This window comes from Diadema antillarum, unplaced genomic scaffold, assembly GCF_040938485.1.
Source record: "Diadema antillarum isolate AM-2024a unplaced genomic scaffold, OU_Dant_1.0 seq00001441_RagTag, whole genome shotgun sequence".
Lineage (NCBI taxonomy): Eukaryota > Metazoa > Echinodermata > Echinoidea > Diadematoida > Diadematidae > Diadema > Diadema antillarum.
In genome coordinates this window covers 460,989-480,746 of record NW_027272190.1, presented here as the reverse complement: position 1 = coordinate 480,746, position 19,758 = coordinate 460,989, and the positions used below count along the sequence as shown (strand labels likewise).

General features: G+C 37.8%; 1 protein-coding gene across 1 annotated transcript in view; it reads right to left on the bottom strand.

Moving 5' to 3' along the window:
- LOC139709534 (organic cation transporter protein-like) overlaps positions 1-15,862 on the bottom strand; it is a 37,413-nt gene extending 21,551 nt beyond the window's left edge. Inside the window, exons 1-4 of the mRNA XM_071621492.1 lie at positions 15,710-15,862; positions 3,750-4,019; positions 1,907-2,010; positions 769-923 (exon numbers count right to left, since the gene is read on the bottom strand). Of these exons, the coding sequence (XP_071477593.1) occupies positions 769-923; positions 1,907-2,010; positions 3,750-4,019; positions 15,710-15,862 (682 nt within the window). The remainder of the gene's footprint in view (positions 1-768; positions 924-1,906; positions 2,011-3,749; positions 4,020-15,709) is intronic.
- Between the last annotated feature and the right edge of the window lie 3,896 nt (positions 15,863-19,758).

Genomic DNA, 19,758 nt, shown 5'->3' with positions numbered 1-19,758 from the left:
GTAGCAAGTTACTGGGTATACAATATTTTACGTTAGAATCCTCAAGGGAGAAAAGCATTCAGCGGAGGTAAATATCGTGTATCAAAATTTCATATTACGCAGGTGCGGCATCTTCTGATCGATTTGTCTATATATTGACTAATATACTTCACTGCATTATCTGCCTCGGACACACTTTACTATAACAGTTCTTCCTTCGTGTAAAACAATATACAGATGTACATTATATTGAATGGTCACAAGTGCAATGGTGCATGACGAGTGTGTATAAAGTCACTCTATTCGACGAGGCGAAGCCGATTTGATTAGTGTGCCTTAACTTTCACCGAGTTTGCTTAAAGCCATTTACTCGTTAAAAAATGATTATGGTTATCTGTCATATGCAAAATAATTATTGTTTTCACACTTGATGAATAAGTGAAATAACACTTAGCTTACCGCTTTCAGAAGGCAAGGAGAATGATGCTACTTTCAATATGTACAGATGCCACTAACAATTTATAGTTCGTATACTTTTCATAACAAATAGAATTTTAAAGGACTTTCTTCTTATTTCTGTATAGTTCAGTACTTAACCCACTATGAGGTCACAATTTTCTGTAATTTTCCTGCGATGGCGCACCGAGAATTTACAAATCTACTTCTTTTCAGATGAATTGCTCAGTTTTTCCTTGAACGTTACTGATGCATTCAACCAATGTTTCTACTGCACTCAATTCTCAAAAGGTCCCTATCAATAGTGAGATTCCTTACATTCGTTTTACCAACCTATGACGAAAGAAATGATGTAGCAGGAGATGGAAGCGGCTCCTTGGAAGAAGCGTAGTGTGGCAAACTGCCACCAGCTCGCCGCGAAAGCTGACACGATGCCGCATATCATTCGCATAAAGAGACAGAACATCAAAATCCTCCAGCGACCAAACCTACCATTCAAAGGTTGAAGTTGTTCAAAACAAAGAAAGAAGACAGCCTGTCTTAATAGCTGTAGTATATCGTCACTCGGAGCGCTATTTGGTTTTGACGAATGTAGCAGAATCAAATAAAAATAACCATAGATGTTTCATTTCAACTGGACAAGAAAAAATGAAACAAAGGGAGATAAGAACTTTTTAACTTTGATTTTCTTTCCTAACCACACAGTTAAGAAGGGGAGGAGATACTGCAATGGCATTGCCTCTTTTTTTTTTTTTTTTTTGGTTTTCACATATCTTGTAGACATTTATTCCTGTCCCTCTTTAATGACTGTGCATCTGCACATCGTATTCCTTCCTTATTCGAATTCATTATTGCTCATTTACCGATATTACAACTTTATGATAATATGTGGAAAGAGTATTTCCATTGATTTGGTCTATTATGGATTTCATTTCAAAAGGGATTTCTAATTTTTTTTCAGGTCCACGGCAAAGTACTGAGACGATTCAACCATCAAAACATCTACTAATAACCCTTGCTCCTATGACGAATAGCAATAAGCTTTTTTACACACATAATGCTATATAATCATAGAAATAATGATTGCTATTATGAATAACTTTTCCATAATAGGGGCTGAATTTTTACTTTTCTAAGACCATCATTTGCTGGATTACAAATAACCCGGAATTTGCACTGAGAGATGAGAGAGAGAGAGAGAGAGAGAGAGAGTCAGGAAAAAACCAGGAATTTACTTAATATGCACTTCCAATGGCTGGCACAAACAAAAAAGTGATTCTTGTTCAGTTAAAGAAAAAGAAAAAAGGTAATCGCAATGTTCTTTGTCTTTGCAATGACACTTTGTTTGAATACAAAATGCATGTGTGTATGTGATATATATATAATCATATGTGACTATTTGTATCTGTATGTATAATTATCCGTTTAGGATGGTCAAACGATACATCCTCACACATGGGGTATTTCTTACATATCAGCAAGTGTACCAAACACGATAGAACCGGCCAAGAAACCCCCGTAGAAAATGGACTGTGCCAGATCCGTTAGGCCCTCTTTGCCACAGACGAGGTCAAACTATGAAGAAGAAAACGTCATAACACATTCATTCCTTTAATACGGGAGAATGAAGTAATACACCCAATGATCTGCCAATTTCACCTATCCTTATAGAATTGTACAAAGAAGAGCAGGATAATGGTGTAATTGATCCTTTGATGATTATGTACAAGCCCGCATGAAAACAATGAAAAACAGAATTTTAGTAAATGAAACACTGAAAACGAGTGCATATATTCGTCACTTGTTATGATAGATAAAGGTTTTGCCGCCAAATTTTGTTTGATTTGCACTTCAATTTAATGATGCGATCATTCAAGCTCGAGTGAATTTGAATGATCACTGGAGATCAACTTTCAAAATTGTGTTCATTTAATTTGATCACATCAGCATTAGATTTCATGAGTTTCTCAAAAAAAAAAAACGTGCAAAAGGGCGATCGATTTAAAAATGGACTTGAAACGCATTCAAATTCATATCAGCACCGCCGTGAAGAACGTTAAAGAAATCAAATTCACAATAAAGGCAAACATTTTCAACATATTGACAGTGTTTTCGTTGTTGCATAATTAATGTTTTTTGGGTTATTCATCTGTTGGAATATGCACATTACGTACCTTGAAATTGGACACGTGTCATATACCCGCTCAGCTCGTTTCATTTCCCTTTTATACACACATAAACACGTATATTTTCTTTGTTCACGACTTTAGAAGCTGTTGGAGTAGAGTACACTGGAAAATCTCGAATACGGACATAACTATAGAGGGTGAAGCATTCGACAACCAGTAAGATTACATCATCGGCGATACCCGTTGATGAAACAGGTTTACAGCTGGCCCGATTGTGGCAAATTATGAAGGAAAGGAAGGTTGGAATGGAATCAAACATGTGCACATGGATGTGGACATTATTAGAAATTCTGGAATACGGTAATTCCCCAAATGTCATCCATCCACACTATAGGAAATAATATGAACGTGGGAAAAGGGCTGACAAGACAGAAATACATACAATAGAATTAAATAAAACTTTGAAGTGGGCATGGACGTATAGATATATAATCCCACAAACAAGAGTAAAAAGAAAAGACGCAGACAACGCGTAGAAACAGTTTTTATGTTGATTGAATTCGAACCTTCAAGGTACAAAGTTTTATTCCTATAAATGGAATCGAAATTCGAAGTTGGGAAGAACGTCTATCCAGCAGGGGCGAAATTGAATGCCAACTTTAAGATGTTAAATTGAATTAATTTCTCTCCTAATTGAATGAAATAGAATATAAAAAGAATGGCGTGAAAGAAAATTGAGTGCTCAAAGAATCAAATCAATGATCCTTAAGAGGGTAGAGCAGTGACGAAAATTGCTTAAATTTGAACTCCTTTTCATTAATTCGAATGAAAAACTGAAGAAATTGGGTGGGAAAACCTACAGTAAAACAATATATTTGGGATTTCCTCTTGTGTGAGTGTGTGTGTGTGTGTGTGTGTGTGTGTGTGTGTACTTGGTTTGGCATTATTGTAGGCCTACTATGATATTGTGATTCCTGAATGAAGAGTTTCTTTGACTCTTTACTTGCCTCGACTCCTGCGACGGTGCCAATAATGGATTATGTGAACTACTGTCTGTTGCTAACGCTTTACACATGCAGGTTTGATTTAAATTCCCCGCGTTTTTTCTCTTAGGGACATTCCAAGACTTCAGATTAGTTGTTCGTTTGTTGTTTCGTGGGATAGACATTTACTGTGACTACTTACGTCACTGACAATTGACGATTTGTATTGAGACGTATCGTAGGTCCATCCTTGGTCGCATGGGATGACGTCATCCGATCCAGTGCTGTAGTTAGAGGGAGAGAGTCCTTGCCAAAAATTTACCCCTGACGTGTTGTACTTGTGACATTGCTCGTACACAAGGCCTCCATCTGCGGTGAAGTTGAACGGGATGCTGGCATTGCGCTTGGCGGCTGCACAGGTGTCAGCGGTCAGCCCAGCTTCGGTGCAGTTGTAGTCATCCCAGTGAGAAACCTGTAGGAGGTGAAAAGACACCCAAGACTTTTGGAGTGATCTGGTCTTGTTAGTTTCCAATCAGAGACAAGCAGTACATTCATCAGTTTAGTCCATTTTGATGTATCATGACATTAGGGTCAGTGATTGACGCACCAACATGCAATTAGTCAGATTGTGTCAAAGTCAATAAATGGAATGGGAAATTTTACCTTGACAAGCAGAAAGCGATTGTCTATTATGTTTACATTGCCCGTCGTCTGGATATGGCAGGAAATCTCGCTCAAATGACATTTTCTGGTAATGGGTAGAGCTAGCGAGAATTAACGTATATATAGAATTCAGCTAGGAGGAACGCGGGTGTTAATGCTATAGCAGTGGCAATAATGATAAGCCATTATAATATTGGCATATGAATTACCAGAGGAAAAAAACAGAAAAGTTTCTATGCATTTTGAAGGGCGGAAGACAATGCATTATTTCAAAGAGAAGAAACATAAGCGAAAGAAACGGAGACATGTAAGATGAATGGAAAAGTGACAAAACTTAACTTGTCAATCAGCTTAACTAATCAACTGAGAAGTTAAAGAAATACGTTTTCAAAAGCCTCTTTAAGTTGCTGATATTCGTCAGCTTTCTAACAATGTTAAAAGGTAGTTTCTCTTCCCTGTATTTGGGTTGCCAGATCGAGATATATTGCAAATTGCGTTAATATTGTCGGGATTGCTAAAAAAAAAAAAACGTTGCCTAAGGGCAAACGGCAAAGTTGCTTGCCCTGTCATACGGTATTATATCATTAACTGTTGTAAATATTATACTGGGGCTGGTTCTTGCAAGCACGTGACACTATACTGAAGGGCAGTGAGTTGGCTCAGTCGGTAGATCCTAAGGGCCCGCGTTCGAACCCGAGTCTGGAATGATTAATGTTGTGTGTAAGCATATACCGTCCCCTCTAGCAAGAGGCAAAACACTCTGTCCCTCGGATAGAACATAAAATGGAGGTCACATGTATGAGAGAGTAACAACTCATGCACGTAAAAGATCGCGCTTCATTCATTCATCGCAAAGTGCAGGCTGTTTAACACGGTAAAGTGGTCCAACCTCACATCCCACCGGAATCCATGGAAGACCAGCTTAATGTAGCTGAATATGGGCTATCCAGCCATCTTCACAGATGGAAATGAACAAACAAACAAACAAACAGTAATGTCGTGCTGTAGTTGTTAAAATCTTGCCATTTGACCGGCAGTCAATAGGCGCGGTCAGACTAGTAAGAATGGAAAAGTTTCAGATCGCGAAGTCTTCGCGATTTTTTGTCGTGCCTTCACACTGGCAGACAAGCTTCTCAATCTTCGCATCGAGAATTTCGGGTCAAGAAGGAAGAAAGAGCGCGCCGTCTGCTGGCCAGTGAAAGTGACGTAACAATGCACACCTGTACATGACAATGGCCCGCTCGCTTCAAAGACACCGCCCGCAAACAGCTGGTGGACTGGTCAAGTGAAAAATGGTCGTGAAGTTTTTTACTTGCTACCGGTCAAACTGGCAAAAGATCGAGAAGTTTGGCGGGTATGGGGGAAATTTCCCCAGTCGGAGTGGCACGTTTCGCGAGAAGTTTCGCGGGAAGTTTGCGGTCACACTTGCAAAACTTCTCGATATTTTGCCAGTTTGACTGCGCCTATAGTCATTGTGCTCAATGCAAAGAGCGGGCAGGGACGTCAAATCCCCTGGCATGTTCTGAATAGGCAATTCGAGACACAGATAAAAACACACGCAAAAGGATTATAGAAATTGAGGGGAGAGAGTTTTCTTGCAAGAAAACGTGATTATTTCCTTTTTTGATAAGTAAAGGACGACTCAGCTGTGAAACTCACTTCTCATCAACTCTCCTCTAGCTCCAAACAAGGACTTATTCAAGAATTCATTGTGTAGATTTGTAATTAGATAGTTTGTTGTAAGAAATAATTATTACTGTTATTTTGTATATGTGTAGAGGATGACAGTTTTGATATAGTTTTGATTAGAACGATACCTTAACCTCATACCATAATATGACTCCTCCTGTTTGTATAGGTCATCATTTTTTTTTTATTATTATTATCCTCCCAGTGATGATGTTTGCACGAATCATATATGGAGATTGTTCTCCATCTGACATGTCTGATGAATGTCTTTAGTGTTAATTAGTTAGTTTGTCTGTTTCTTTATTTTTATTTTTTTTTTTGGTAACGGCATAATGTTTAACTATTTAGTTCAGCTGTTACTTCTTGAAATCAGAGTAAATTTATTACTTGAAATCTGGTGAGGTGGCTGCCGCTGGGGCAGGCAAGCTTGGTTAAAATGGATTTTGTTTCTCAGAAACATATAATCAGCAATTTTGAGTACTAAGTCAGGGCTCGACACTAACGGTGGCCCGGTGGCCCGGGGCCACCAAAAATGAAAGTCGGGCCACCAAATTTCAAAAAAGGGCAATTTTGGTGGCCCGCCTCGGGCCACCAAAATATTTTGAAAAGTATGTCAATAAATTTGTAACTTTTTGCGCCGGAAATTAGCAGTTAAATTTGTTCAAAGGATGGATGAAAAGGACTGAATGAATGCCTGAGAGTGAGTGTTGCAAGTTTGTTGAAGTTTATTTATGAGTAGATAATTGTCCAACTTCTAATTCTCACTATCATAAATCTTGACTCATGAAAAAAAAGGACTTTTAATGTTTGTTATTGTTTTTTTTTTCGGAACACCAAATTTTTCTCTCGGGCCACCAAAAATTTGAAATTTAGGATTTTGATGGCCCCATCGGGCCACCGAACAAAAAAGTTAGTGTCGAGCCATGACTAAGTAAATAGCGTCTGTATTAGTTTACCAGTCTATTGGGTCGGACTTTGTATAGTGCATAGTCACTTAAACAACGGAAAAAACGAACATTCAGTGTACTAACAGTCTACCTTTATACTTCGGTTGTGATAATCTTGCTAATCCTGTCATTTAAAGAGATTTATCCGTTTGCATTCCACTTCCAGTGTACATGCCTGCCATAGAGGAAAGAGACATAATTCTATAAAGGAAGAAGCAGACAGTGTTGTCGGAAGACATTACGTAAGTCATAGTCAGTATCACAAATAGGTATTTGATGGCTAACTAAATTACACAATACCGTCAATTATCAACAATGAAAACCTGATGAATTTGCAGGGTTCGTCGTTATTTCATTCGATTATTTATCTGCATTTTTCTCAGGGACTGACAATGTAAATTGCTAAATGTTATGCAAAAGCACAGTGCCTATATACGTATACCGTAGTGTCTCTATGCGCTTTAAGGGAGAGGAATGAAAATAGAAAGAGGAAATAAACTGTATGATGTATGTGCCATAGATGCAAAACCAAACTCATTCAAAATACTTTTCAAACAGAAATGTCTTGAGAACAGTTTTAAACTTTAGCACTGTGGCAGCTTCTTTTAAAAAACATGGAACAACGTTCCACGAAGTAGGAGCAGCATAAGCAAAAGATCGCTCACCATAAAACTTTGTTGTGATAACAGGGTACTGGAGTAGATTTTTCTGAGCCGATCTTAGATTACGAGAGGGAGCGTACCTTACCAAGAACTTATTGAGGTTTTCTGGTGCCATTGAATGCAAACACTGATAAGTCAGTAACAGTATCTTGCAAACTATACGTGGCTGGACAGGGAGCCAATGTAGTTGCTTCAAAATGGGGATTATGTGAGAATTCTTCTTCGTGCGAGTGATCAATCTTGCAGCTGCATTATGAATTGCTGAGAGTTTTAGCTGTGAGTCTGAGATTTTATACAACAAACTGTTATAGTAGTCTAGATGACATATAACAAAAGCCTGAACAAGCTTTTTAGTGGTCTTTGCATCCAAAGACTGACGAACTATTCCAAATTTATATAAAGCGAAGGATGTCGATTGACATTTGAGTATATGCATATAAGAACGACCCAAGTCCAATTTTTGGCCAAATTCAGTTTGACATGGGAAATTGTAGCTTATGCATGGACCCATCTTGTGTATAAATGATAAATCCTAATTACCCCCGGAAGTGCCTGAAATAAATGAGTTAAATCTTATATGAATGTAAGAATGAAGGACTTGGGTCATTCTTACATTCATATCATAGCGCCCTCTCTCGTCCTTCTCGCATCTCTATAGCAGAATATCATGTATATGAATCAAAGAACGACCCAAGTCCATATTAATCAAAGAACGACCCAAGTCCATCACACAAAATGGCCTCTCCACAATTAATGTTAATGTTAATTGTCATAATAATATATGTTCTAATTTGTATATACAATATTGCCTTCCCATCACAGTTAAATAGAATATTATTGGACATAAAAAAAGATATGAAGTTTTTTTTAGTTTACTCGAAATGGTCTTCCATGGACTTGGGTCGTTCTTATATTCATATACTCATTTCTCAGAAACAAATTTATCCATAACCATATTCTGATCGAATATCACAATAAGGTTTTTGGCTATTTTCCAGGTACAATAGAAGTTCTTCCTCTCTTTTTTGGCGGTTTGGAAGATATCTTCAGTTCACTGATAGTCGACCACACTGAAGTAAAATTTTTTCCAGAAATATTAGACTTTTAAATAAGCTTAAACATTTGTTACCTGTATATATTTTGCAGAGTATGTATTCTTCTTAAATATCTCCACACTTTAACTATGGAATTTTGGCGTGGGGAAATGCAATTGATTTATTATTAGATTCCCTTCTTCGTATTCAAAAGCGTGCAATAAGAATCATAAACTACGCCGGATATTTTGCTCATACCAACTGTCATACCAACTGAAAATTCCCGACCTATTTTATTATAATCTCGGAATTTTCATGTATAAACTAACAACTAATAAACTACCATCTGTTTTTTATCCACATGATCAAAAGAAATCGCTCTATTCATTGTTACCCCACTCGTCAGAGTGACGCCTATCACCTTCCCCGTACTCGCACTATTTTTGCAAAGAAAACAATTATGTTTACTGGACCCAGATACTGGAATGACCTCCCGCAAGATATTACTTCTTCCTTATCCCTATTCACCTTCAAACGCAAATTAAAACGGCTATTGCTTAGTGGATACACACTACCCGGCTTTTAGCAACTTTTTTTTTAATACTCCCAGTCTTTTGTCTTTGTCCGCAGCTCGAAGTTATTTAACGGTACCGTTATAGCACTCTTTTGTAAACATGGCGAAATATGTACAGCCTCGTTTAAGCGATATTCATGTGGTTCAATAGTTCCTTCTTAATATTGATTTTGCGCTGGTACAATTTATGTTGGTCAAGATTAACATGTCCGTTCTCCGTATAATTTCACGCCTATGAATTCTGGAATCTACAGTTTTTACAAGCACCATTGCTTTTATTTAGGCCCCATCATATTTCTGACATTGATTTGTGATATCCTCAGATGATAATGACCATATACATTTGTGTTTGATATGTTTGCCTTTTTCTTTCTTTCTTTTCCAAACATAAGATATGGTTGTATATATTGTGTACTCTTGTTTTACTGTCAATCATTTTGTAATTCCATCACTGAGAAAGTGGAAAAATGAAAATAAATAAAATAAACTTGAACTTGAAGGACTGACACGTCGGTGAACATAATTGATGGCAAAGAGTTCAGACCTATTATACTAAATTCTCTTCCTTGCTGCATTCTGGGTAGTTCGGAATGAAACTGCAGTGGCATCATGGTTAGAATTGCCCTGATAGCAGACTGACGTCAATTAGGCGTTTGGTCGCAACTGGTAAAACTGGTCGCACGTCATATTGACGCCATTAATTGACGTTAAATTTACGTCAGTTTTGTGACGTATTTATCACGTCATTTTAGTGACTTATTGATGACATTAATTTTACGTCAGTTTTGTGACGTGTTCATCACGTCATATGAGCGATGTATTTATGACGTGAATTTCACATCAGTTTTGTGACGTGTGTCGTCAAAAAGACGTAAATATATGACGTGAATATGACGGCAACTCGACCAAAAACAAAGCGTGAATATGATGTGATTTTTACAGGTGTGAACGCAAAAATTCTGGTCGTAAAGATTTCATAATGACGTCATTTTCAAACCAATAAGACGTCAGAAGGACGTCAGAATATGACGTCTTATTTTACTTCTTGTGCCGGTACAAACTGTCGACTATAAGACGTTAATATATAACGTTATTATGACATGTGTTGTTACAAAAAGACACGTAAATTTGACATGATTTTTACCAGTCTCTGCTATCAGGGTGAAAGTACCATGCTGTAGAGCATGGGCGTCACCAGGGGGTGAGGGGTACATTGGGTGCGAACGCACCCTTCCCACACTCTCCCCCGTTAGGTCTCCAACCATACACTTAGCAAACTTAGGGGATTGACAAATTTAAGAATATTTCATCAAAAAGCATGTTTTATATTTTTCACTTGAATCCAAATGTATTCGAAAGTTCCCTCATCCTCTTTGATTTATGTTTCCCCCGCTCGGTTCCTACCCACAGACTCGACACATTTGGGGACTGACAATTTATTTTCGGAGTATTTTGTAGAAGTGTGCATCAGGGGGAAAAACGAGTTTTTGCCCCGCCCCCCCCCCACCCCCCGTGCCCCTTGTAAGAAATAATTGTTCAATTTATCGAAAAACCAACATGAACAATAAAGGCACTTTTCTCGTCTAAAAGTTGTCCATTTCATAACTGAAAATACGATTTTTATTTTGCCCAAAACGGGGCGAATAATACACTAACAATTTACAGATACACTAATATCCCCCTCCCACACCTTCCCCTGCTCAGTCGCTTCGGTCCCTCACCGAAGATCTCACTCCGTCACTAACGTACCCCCTATACATATTATAATCATAGACCTTTACAATGAATTTTCCACTATGTTTGATTCCCAGATATTTGTTCTTAGATGCTCTACAAACGCGACTTTTGTACTGTGCTTTTACTAACGACGGGAGGGGGTATTCCCCTCCCACGCCCTCGCCGAAGATCTCACACCGTCAACAATGTCCCCCCCCCCCATGTTATATTCACAGTCCTCACAGTGATTTTTTACGATGTTTAGATCCCTAGAAATTTGATTTAAATGCCCTATAAACGCGTCTCTTATACTCTGTTTTTACAAAAAGTCGCTTCGCTCCCTCGCCAAGGATCTCAGATCGTCACATAATGTCCCCCCCCCCCCCGTATGTTATAATCATAGTCCTTTACAGTGAATTTTCCACTTTCCTTAAATCCCAGATAGTTGCTTTTAGATACTATACAAACGCGACTTTTGTCTTGTGCCTTTACAAAAAGTCCCTATACCGTTTGAGGGGATATTCCCCTCCCACAACCTCCCCCGCTCGGTGGCTTCGCTCCCTCGCCGAAGATCTCACACCGTCACATAATGTACCCCCATATGTTATAGTAACAGTCCTTCACAGTGAACTTTCCACTATGTTTGAATCCAAGAAATTTGCTTTTAGATGCTCTACAAACGCGACTTTTGTACTCTGCTTTTACAGAAAAAGTCCGTACCGTGAGATGGGGTATACCCCCCTCCCAAATCCTCCCCCGCTCGGTCGCTTAATTGCTCCCTCGCCGAAAAGTGGAGTCTGCATTGTAGAGTACTGCCTTCCCTATGAACTTCACTTTGACATTGGAACATTAATTGCTCAGTAGACCCAGGTCTTAATAGCCTCACTTCTTTGTCTGCCTGCATGGCCAATGTTACAGAGGATGGCAAGGACAACAATAGGCAACACCAGAATAGAAGACATTGTCCTTCCAGAGGCTCTGCTGAATCACAATAGGACAATATTGTATAAGGTGTTGCTGCTCAGGAATCATGCTGCTGTAGATGGGTCTTGCTCATGTAATGGAGTTTGAGCATCACAAGGATGTCAGATGGATCCAAAAACAGAGTTTAGGAATCACAAGAAGAAATGACGCAAAGTTGCAGTTCAAACTTTGTTCAGTAGGCCTACTGTCAGAGATAACTCCCAAGCACTCTGATAATAACATGGATGAGAATAATCTACAATTTCCGGCAATGAATAGCAAAAACTTGGAGAGAGGTAATCAAGCAGATGTGGGGCGTTTGATGTACATTCATTCAAGATAGCGTTATGGTCTACGTAATGAATATAGCGTTGTGGTCTATGCAATGAATATAGCGCTGTGGTCTATGTAATGAATATAGCGTTGTGGTTTATGTATGAATTTCCAGCAACTACCGCAACAAAGGTTACACATTGAAGTTATAGCAGAGTTTTTATTTTCATCACGTGAACATTGAAGTGAAATGTAGTGTTATAGCATTGCTTGATTTTTGTGAAGAAATATCTAGTGACAGGCTCATGACTCAATTTTATCGATATCCGAATATCCGGTTTACAAGAACATAATAATGATCAAAATAATGGATTGCAAAGAGGAAAAAGTGCCGTATAATATGCAGCATATATTACAATGTAAGGGCACACTTTATCAGTGAGTTAACTGAATTGTCACTCCATATTCTATAGAATTCAGAGTGACATCTCAATCATTTCACATAATTTTAGCTATTTCAAATATCAAATTTAAATTTCAATGAATTCAATTAAATTCAACTAGATAAGTCAGCTGATATCAATTTAATGGAGTACTGTCCCTTTCGATTCTGTGTAATATTTCAATAGCAAGAGAGTAATGAACATAATACATAGTTTGTCTGGAGTCAAGCTCCTTATCAGGAGAGTTGGTAGTTTGTCTTCATAAAGCCCTGCTGTCTTTAAATACTATTACCATCGAGAGATACCCACTCATTCAGCAATAGTATTATAACCTAGATGCGTTTTGTCAGGAAATACGCATCAGTCAGGGGATAACGCGCAGTCAAACAAAGTTTCGTGATTTTGTTTTTGCCTTTTTTTTTAATGTTTACACCACTTCTCCACTTGGGCGCTGCTGTTGTTATTGTTGTAGTGTTGCAATTCCCTACTTGCTATTCAGTGCAGTCCTTTTATAACGAACATGGTTAAAAAACAAAACCAATTTTACAACGAAATAAAAAAATCAAGCCGCAACATAATATCGATTGTTTGTGCGTTTTTAATAGTATCATTTTCAGTATTATTATTATTATTATTATTATTATTATTATCATCATCATCATTTTAGTAGGGCAGATATGTAACAAAAATTGGTCGAAATGCTCACATCCGGCGGAAAGTATGAAATTTTGTATATAGGGGTCTTTTTGGGCGCTGATTACAAATATTGCCGGATCCAAGAGATCTGATCACGGGGTTGGCCGCCATTTTGAATTCCAATATGGCCGCCATCACAATACAAATTCAAAGATCCCTATCTTCAGTTCTGAATGACTTGTGACACCAAAATTTGGTACACATGAGCGTTTTGACACATTGAATTTGATGACAGTTTGATTTGGAGTGTCTGACAAACATCGAATGGCCGCCATTTTGAATTCCAATATGGCCGCCTCGACGAAATATTCAAAATCCCTATCTCGATTTCTCAGTGGTGAGTGACCCTGAAATTAGGGGTAAACAAGTATTTCATCATACTGAGTTAAAATATTAACTGATGTGATGTGTCTGACAAACGCAATGCCTGCTATTTTGAATTCCAATGTGACTACGAAGACAAACATCATGACTAACATTCACGGGCATGTCAAAAAGTGCAGCAAAAAGGAAGCATAATGCACCTTTCACTGACGTCACAATGTAAATACAGCAGCGCGCACTCTATCAGTTACAAACGCGCGCTCAATCAGGTAGCCTAATTTACAAACCCGAGATAGAGATTTTCAACACTCCAACATGGCAAATATGTATAAAAATTCAAATTGGCTGCCGTGCAGCTTGTCAGACAAATCAAATAAGTCTGTTATTGAAGTCATCATATCACCATGCTTTAATATATCAAGTTCCAATGGGTAATGTCATTCAAAAGTGAAGATAAGGATCTTTGACGGCGGCCATATTGGAATTCAAAATGGCGGCCGACCCCGTTGTCAGACCTCTTGGATCCGGCAATTTTTGAAATCAGCGCCTCAAAATACCCCTATATGCAAAATTTCATACTTTCCGCCGGATGTGAGCATCTTTTTCACATATCTGCCCCACTATTATTATTATTACCTCCACAAAGGGAGGAGGTTATGTTTTCGTTACCGTTGGTTTGTTTGTTAGTTAGTTCGTTAGTTTGTCCGTGTGCAAAATAACTCAAATGTAGTTAACGGATTGTGATGAAACTTGCAGGAAAGGTTGAGAATGACACAGGTAACAAATGATTAACTTTTGGTAGTGATCCGAGAATTTTGGGGGAATCTATGAAGGATTTTTGATATTTTGGCAGGTAGGGTCAATGAACTTGGGAGTTCAGGATGCGCGTATTTGAGGTTTGCATGCGCGCACTAAAGTGCGTGCTCTAGTTTTTGCTAGGGCGAGGCGCGCCATGTAGTTGAGGGTTTATGACGTAACAAAGGCTTCTACATTGGGAAATCGGGCGACTTTCAGCACACAATGCTATACGTATGGGTGGAAATCACTGATATCTCTATGGAAGAAAAAGATCAGCGGTGGAAATGAGCTGCATGCTTGGCGGAGGTCCGCGCTCTCAGAATGCTTCTCTAGTTACTATTATTATTATTGCTCCGGTTATAACGAAATTTCGATATAACAAGAGAAAATGCCGGTTCCGATGACTTCGTTATAACGGGAGCTCATGGGTAAAAAAATCATTACTAAAGAGATGTACGCATATATGCCAGGACTATAAACACGGTTGCTTATTTTTGATAGAGTTCAATTTCACACAAGGTTCAAGTCAACTTTGATACACAGGTAAAGAAAAAATACAAGCAGAATGAACGAAGCTTTTTTTTTCAACTTACACAAGTAAGAATGGAAGATGCGGTATATTTTAAGTACTTCACACATTCTTTATTGGGGATTACATAGATTATTATTGAAGTCAACCTTTGAGTAGATGGTTTACCAACATCAACCATTTTCACCTGAATACTTGCTGCTCTTCTGTACGACTATACAAGGGTTCAATTCGAAGGAGATATTTTACTTTGGTTTAATCAGAGTTTATTACTCCTACAAATTATTATGATTATATATTCCTGTTGACTAGAATCTTAGACCACGTGTTGGTTCCTGACATAAAAGATGTATGGAAGAGATCCAATGCATAATCGTCCAACAATCATCAACCATTGCCCTAAATTTTTCGAAGCTGTGAAATATTGTCAGAAATCTTGCAGAAGACGTGAAATTAACAATTTAAAAATGTGTTGCATTTATGCTAATTTCATATATTTATATAACCTATAAGATACTTGTAGTCCGCGTGTTCGTACCAGTACCGAAAACATAACGAAGTTGTGTAGTGATGCATTTTGCACAGTCCAACATTGCTTTTTATTCAGATCAAATTTTCGACGAATACATACGTAGTCCTTAGAATCCGTATAGTATATATATATATATATATATATATATATATATATATACATATATATATATATATATATACATATATTGTGTATATATATATATATATATATATATATATGCATACCTTAATATCATATGTATATGATTACACCCGTACTTAACATACATAAGTATCAAACGCCCTACTATTAATGGCTTGGTTGTCTTGTTACGAACCGTGCACCAGTGATCCATCGAGGCGTTCAGAAACACGGCAATTATCGAGACCCAGGGGTTGGTGAACACCACGAAGCACACGATGGCAAATACGCGCCATTGGAAGGGACCAAACTCCCCAATCTCCATAAGAATGTCGTCTACTTTGACCATGATGACACTGCTGGTAGCGATGTTTTTCTTCTTCGTCTACTATTAACACCCGGCCTTCTCAATTAGACTCTTTTTGGAATGGTATAAACCACACAAAAATCTTCCCTTCCTAGATCAAGGAAAGCTCAGCTACACAATGGACATGAATGGACAAATCGAAGGATGCCTGTGACTGCACCGTTTATACGGTGTGCTCAGTCCTACTTTTTTTCCAGAACGGTAGCTTTGTTTTACGCCCCAATTCATTGAACCGCAGCGCCCCCAACCCCCCATCCTTCCTTATGTACGTTACACTGCACGGCACAGTACTGGGAAAGAGCTTAAAATTGTAAGATTTTATATCTCTTGCTCATCAGAAATCTAGTTGACCGGATTTCCTAATCATGAGGTGAAGAGGAACGTTCTGGCAATTCAAGCTGGTTCCCATAGGAGTCCACATGAATAAATTGTAATCAAACACAATTAATATATATATATATATATATATAGCTGAATTATAAACAGTAAATAGTTTTATAGCAAAAAGAAAGAGAAAAGCCATTGTGTATTTTTCTGTACTTCGTAAGGTCATCATCGAGCAGAAAAAGAAATATATATCTTTTCACTATTTTGCCCTCGTTACGAAATTAGAAATATCTTTGAAGATGTTATGAAAATTAACACATTTACTTTATTCATTAAATTTTTGCAGCGAATCTAATCTCAAATGTCTGACTTTGGCGACAGTGGATGATCATGCACCAAAAGTACGTAAATGATACCGTACATAAAATAAGTGACTCAAAGTTTCAAAATATATGAAATATTAAAACAATTATTGGTTATCTGTAAAAGTGGATAGTGAAATCACGGAAATATGTAATATAATCACACTGAAACAGAAAATTGTACTGCAAGTTCTTTAATAAAGCAAAAAAAATAAAGACAACATTTCAGTTCAGCAACATTTGTATAGTCGTTAATCAACTTTACATGCATCATTACTTTGAAGGTCTTGAGAAGATGCAGGTAAAACATCATGGACTTAAATTCCTTTGATATAGTTGTGTTCTGTTATGCTTTACTTTTTATTTTGTACAAACGAATGGGAGAGGATGTTGTTTTTGACAGAGAGAGAAAAAGAGAGTGAGAGCGAAAGATCTGTTTTTCTTAAGTTTTTGTTTGTTTGTGGACTACCGTGGTGTTGTGAATATATATAAAAGGCCGAGGATTTTAAGAACGTAATTTTTTGGTTAAAGTGAAAGAGAAGTTTGCCTTTACTCTAGCTCTTTATCCAAGAGTAGAAGTGAATACACCTAGCAATGCTGGAGTATTAAAAACGATAGGGCAATCTGGGAGAGACGTGTGCACATTGAATATATTATTCTGGGCATTTACTGGGCAATCAATATCACATGTTTGTAACCATTATCATTACTATGATGAATACCTTTATCTTTAGTGTACTAATGTTGTTAATGCCATAATCAAAATAATTTTCATCGCTCATTTTGCTTTGCGTTTGTCTTTTCAACTTATAACCTTAGGGGAAATTATACAGCGTTAAAATTGAGCAATGATGTAACAATATATAATTGCATATAATCGATTTTGTGTAGGATACATTCAGATCTTTTGGTAGATCCTGATGAAGGCCATGACAGGCCAAAAAACTGCCTCAGACTCGATTTCGGCCATATATATCTATATAATATATATATATATATATATATATATATATATATATATATATATAAACAAATATACATATATAAACAATATATGAGTGTGTGTGTGTGTGTGTGTGTGTGTGTGTGTGTGTGTGTGAATGACGGTGAGGGAGGGAACTCGTCATATCGTTTCGTGTTGTCGTAACGCGCTTTGCAACACCGAGGGCAAAAGAATACCAAATAAGTGTTCGTGTTCTTTTTAGTTATAGAGACAAATGAGTGATTGTTTGCGGTTTAAAAAACTAGAGTGAAACAAGGAAATTGTAATAATGTAGCAACTGATCATAGAGATAGAAGCGACAACTTGTTTTAATAGGCAATTATTTCGTAATCATGATATTATTATGTCTCCGTTAATCTGGATGGATCATGGATCTTAGATGTGGAACATAGATCTTGCGGTATAATGTTATGAAGGAAGAGAGTTTGGTTTTGACATATTACTAAGTAAGTCTATTATCATTCTTGTCCCCGTCTACTGTCTGCACGTAAGAAAAAAAAAGACATCTGTTCTGCTTTTTATGTAATAGAATTCAAAGAGTTCCTCGTAGTATACGTTTTTGTCCACACCTAGCTCTAATTAGCATGTACTCACATGACATGTTATGGCCACAAATTATACACATTTCCCCTTTCTAACTTTGCTATCATTATGTGCCTGGGATAGCATGAGAGTGGTACAGAAGCAACCTTTCTTCTGCAGGCAATATTACATCAGACTGAAGAAATATTTGTTGCATTTTACCGCATTTCTGTTCTGGTTCATTGTAACTGTTCAACAAAAATGACATTTGTGGATTCAACATGGCCTCGACAATCACATCTTCTGTGAAAGACACCAGAGGTAACCCTTGAGAGTAAACTTGTTGACAACTGACACACTTATTATCTAAAATCTAATTTTTCGCAATCCTATCATCGTAGTTTTACTGTTAAATTGCTTATCAATTTCGTGTGCTTTGATGAAAGAGCATCGTCTTGTACAGATTGAAATGAAAACAAGCCAATATATATATACATTCTCAGTGGCTCTGCGAGGATAGATTCCAAACGCTGAACATGGCAGGCGCGGCGATACGGTGCAATTTACTCGCCATAAGCATATGACCTCGAAGCCTCATTCGCATAAAGTAGACAGCTTGTGTACGCAAAACCGCTGGGGAATTTGTTGCAGGACAATCGCAATATCTCACCTCAGAAGCCATCAAGTGATTAAATCTACACAGCAAATTGAAGAAGAAACTATTCTCGAACTCGCAATGTTAGTTATTTTCGGTTTTATTGAGAATAAATCTGTCAAAATAACGTCGAAACTTAGCTTCTAAAACAGAAAATTTGGTCTCAAAGCAGGTGTTATTTTTTCACATTTTCCTTCATTGCCCAAAAACGAAACTTCGGTATATGACATATGGTAGCATATCCATACTTTGTTCCAAATACTAAGTATCGTTTCTGTATCATTTGGTGCACGGATTTGTCCGGAAAAAAATCGAGATCACTGTCACTTGTGATCCACGTAAGATTCATAGCGTAAGCAGTACTAGTACGCAGTCCGATGTATCGGTTTTCGTGCTGCATGAAACAGTTGAAGCACATTGCAAGGTTCCTCTCTTGCCCACTCACCACCACAGAACTCTACACAGAGTAGAGTTGTGTAGAGTTCTGTGCTCACCACCCTGTGAACCGAAAACCGAACCCTGTCTCATTGCGCCGAACCTGACACCGTTGATTGGCTAAGCGTGCACTGACCAGTAGAGAACGCATGCGCAGGATGATGATCTAGTTGTGCATGTCCAGAATTTTCTCTTAAATTGGGTTGTCTTTTTGCTCTTATTTTCACCGAACTACTAATTGCGCAAACACGAAACTTCGCAGGTAGTGAGTCTTGTGTATACAGGCCAGCAGTATGTTAATCAAATGCATATTCATGCAGGCGCAGACTTATGTCCGGAAAAATCGTAACCCTTTCCCAGGGTCGACTCAAACAGAAAAGCACACATATCTAGAAAGATACATCGGCATTTTCACCCGAAAATCATATGAAGGATGATATATTCATATTAGATATAATTATGTGTGAAGTTACAAGGGATTTGGTGGTAAAATAAGGGAGATACGAGAAGGTGAAGGAGGTGCACAGTGCTTCGATTACCGTTACGAATTCAAAAGCTTTGGCCTCTAATCAGT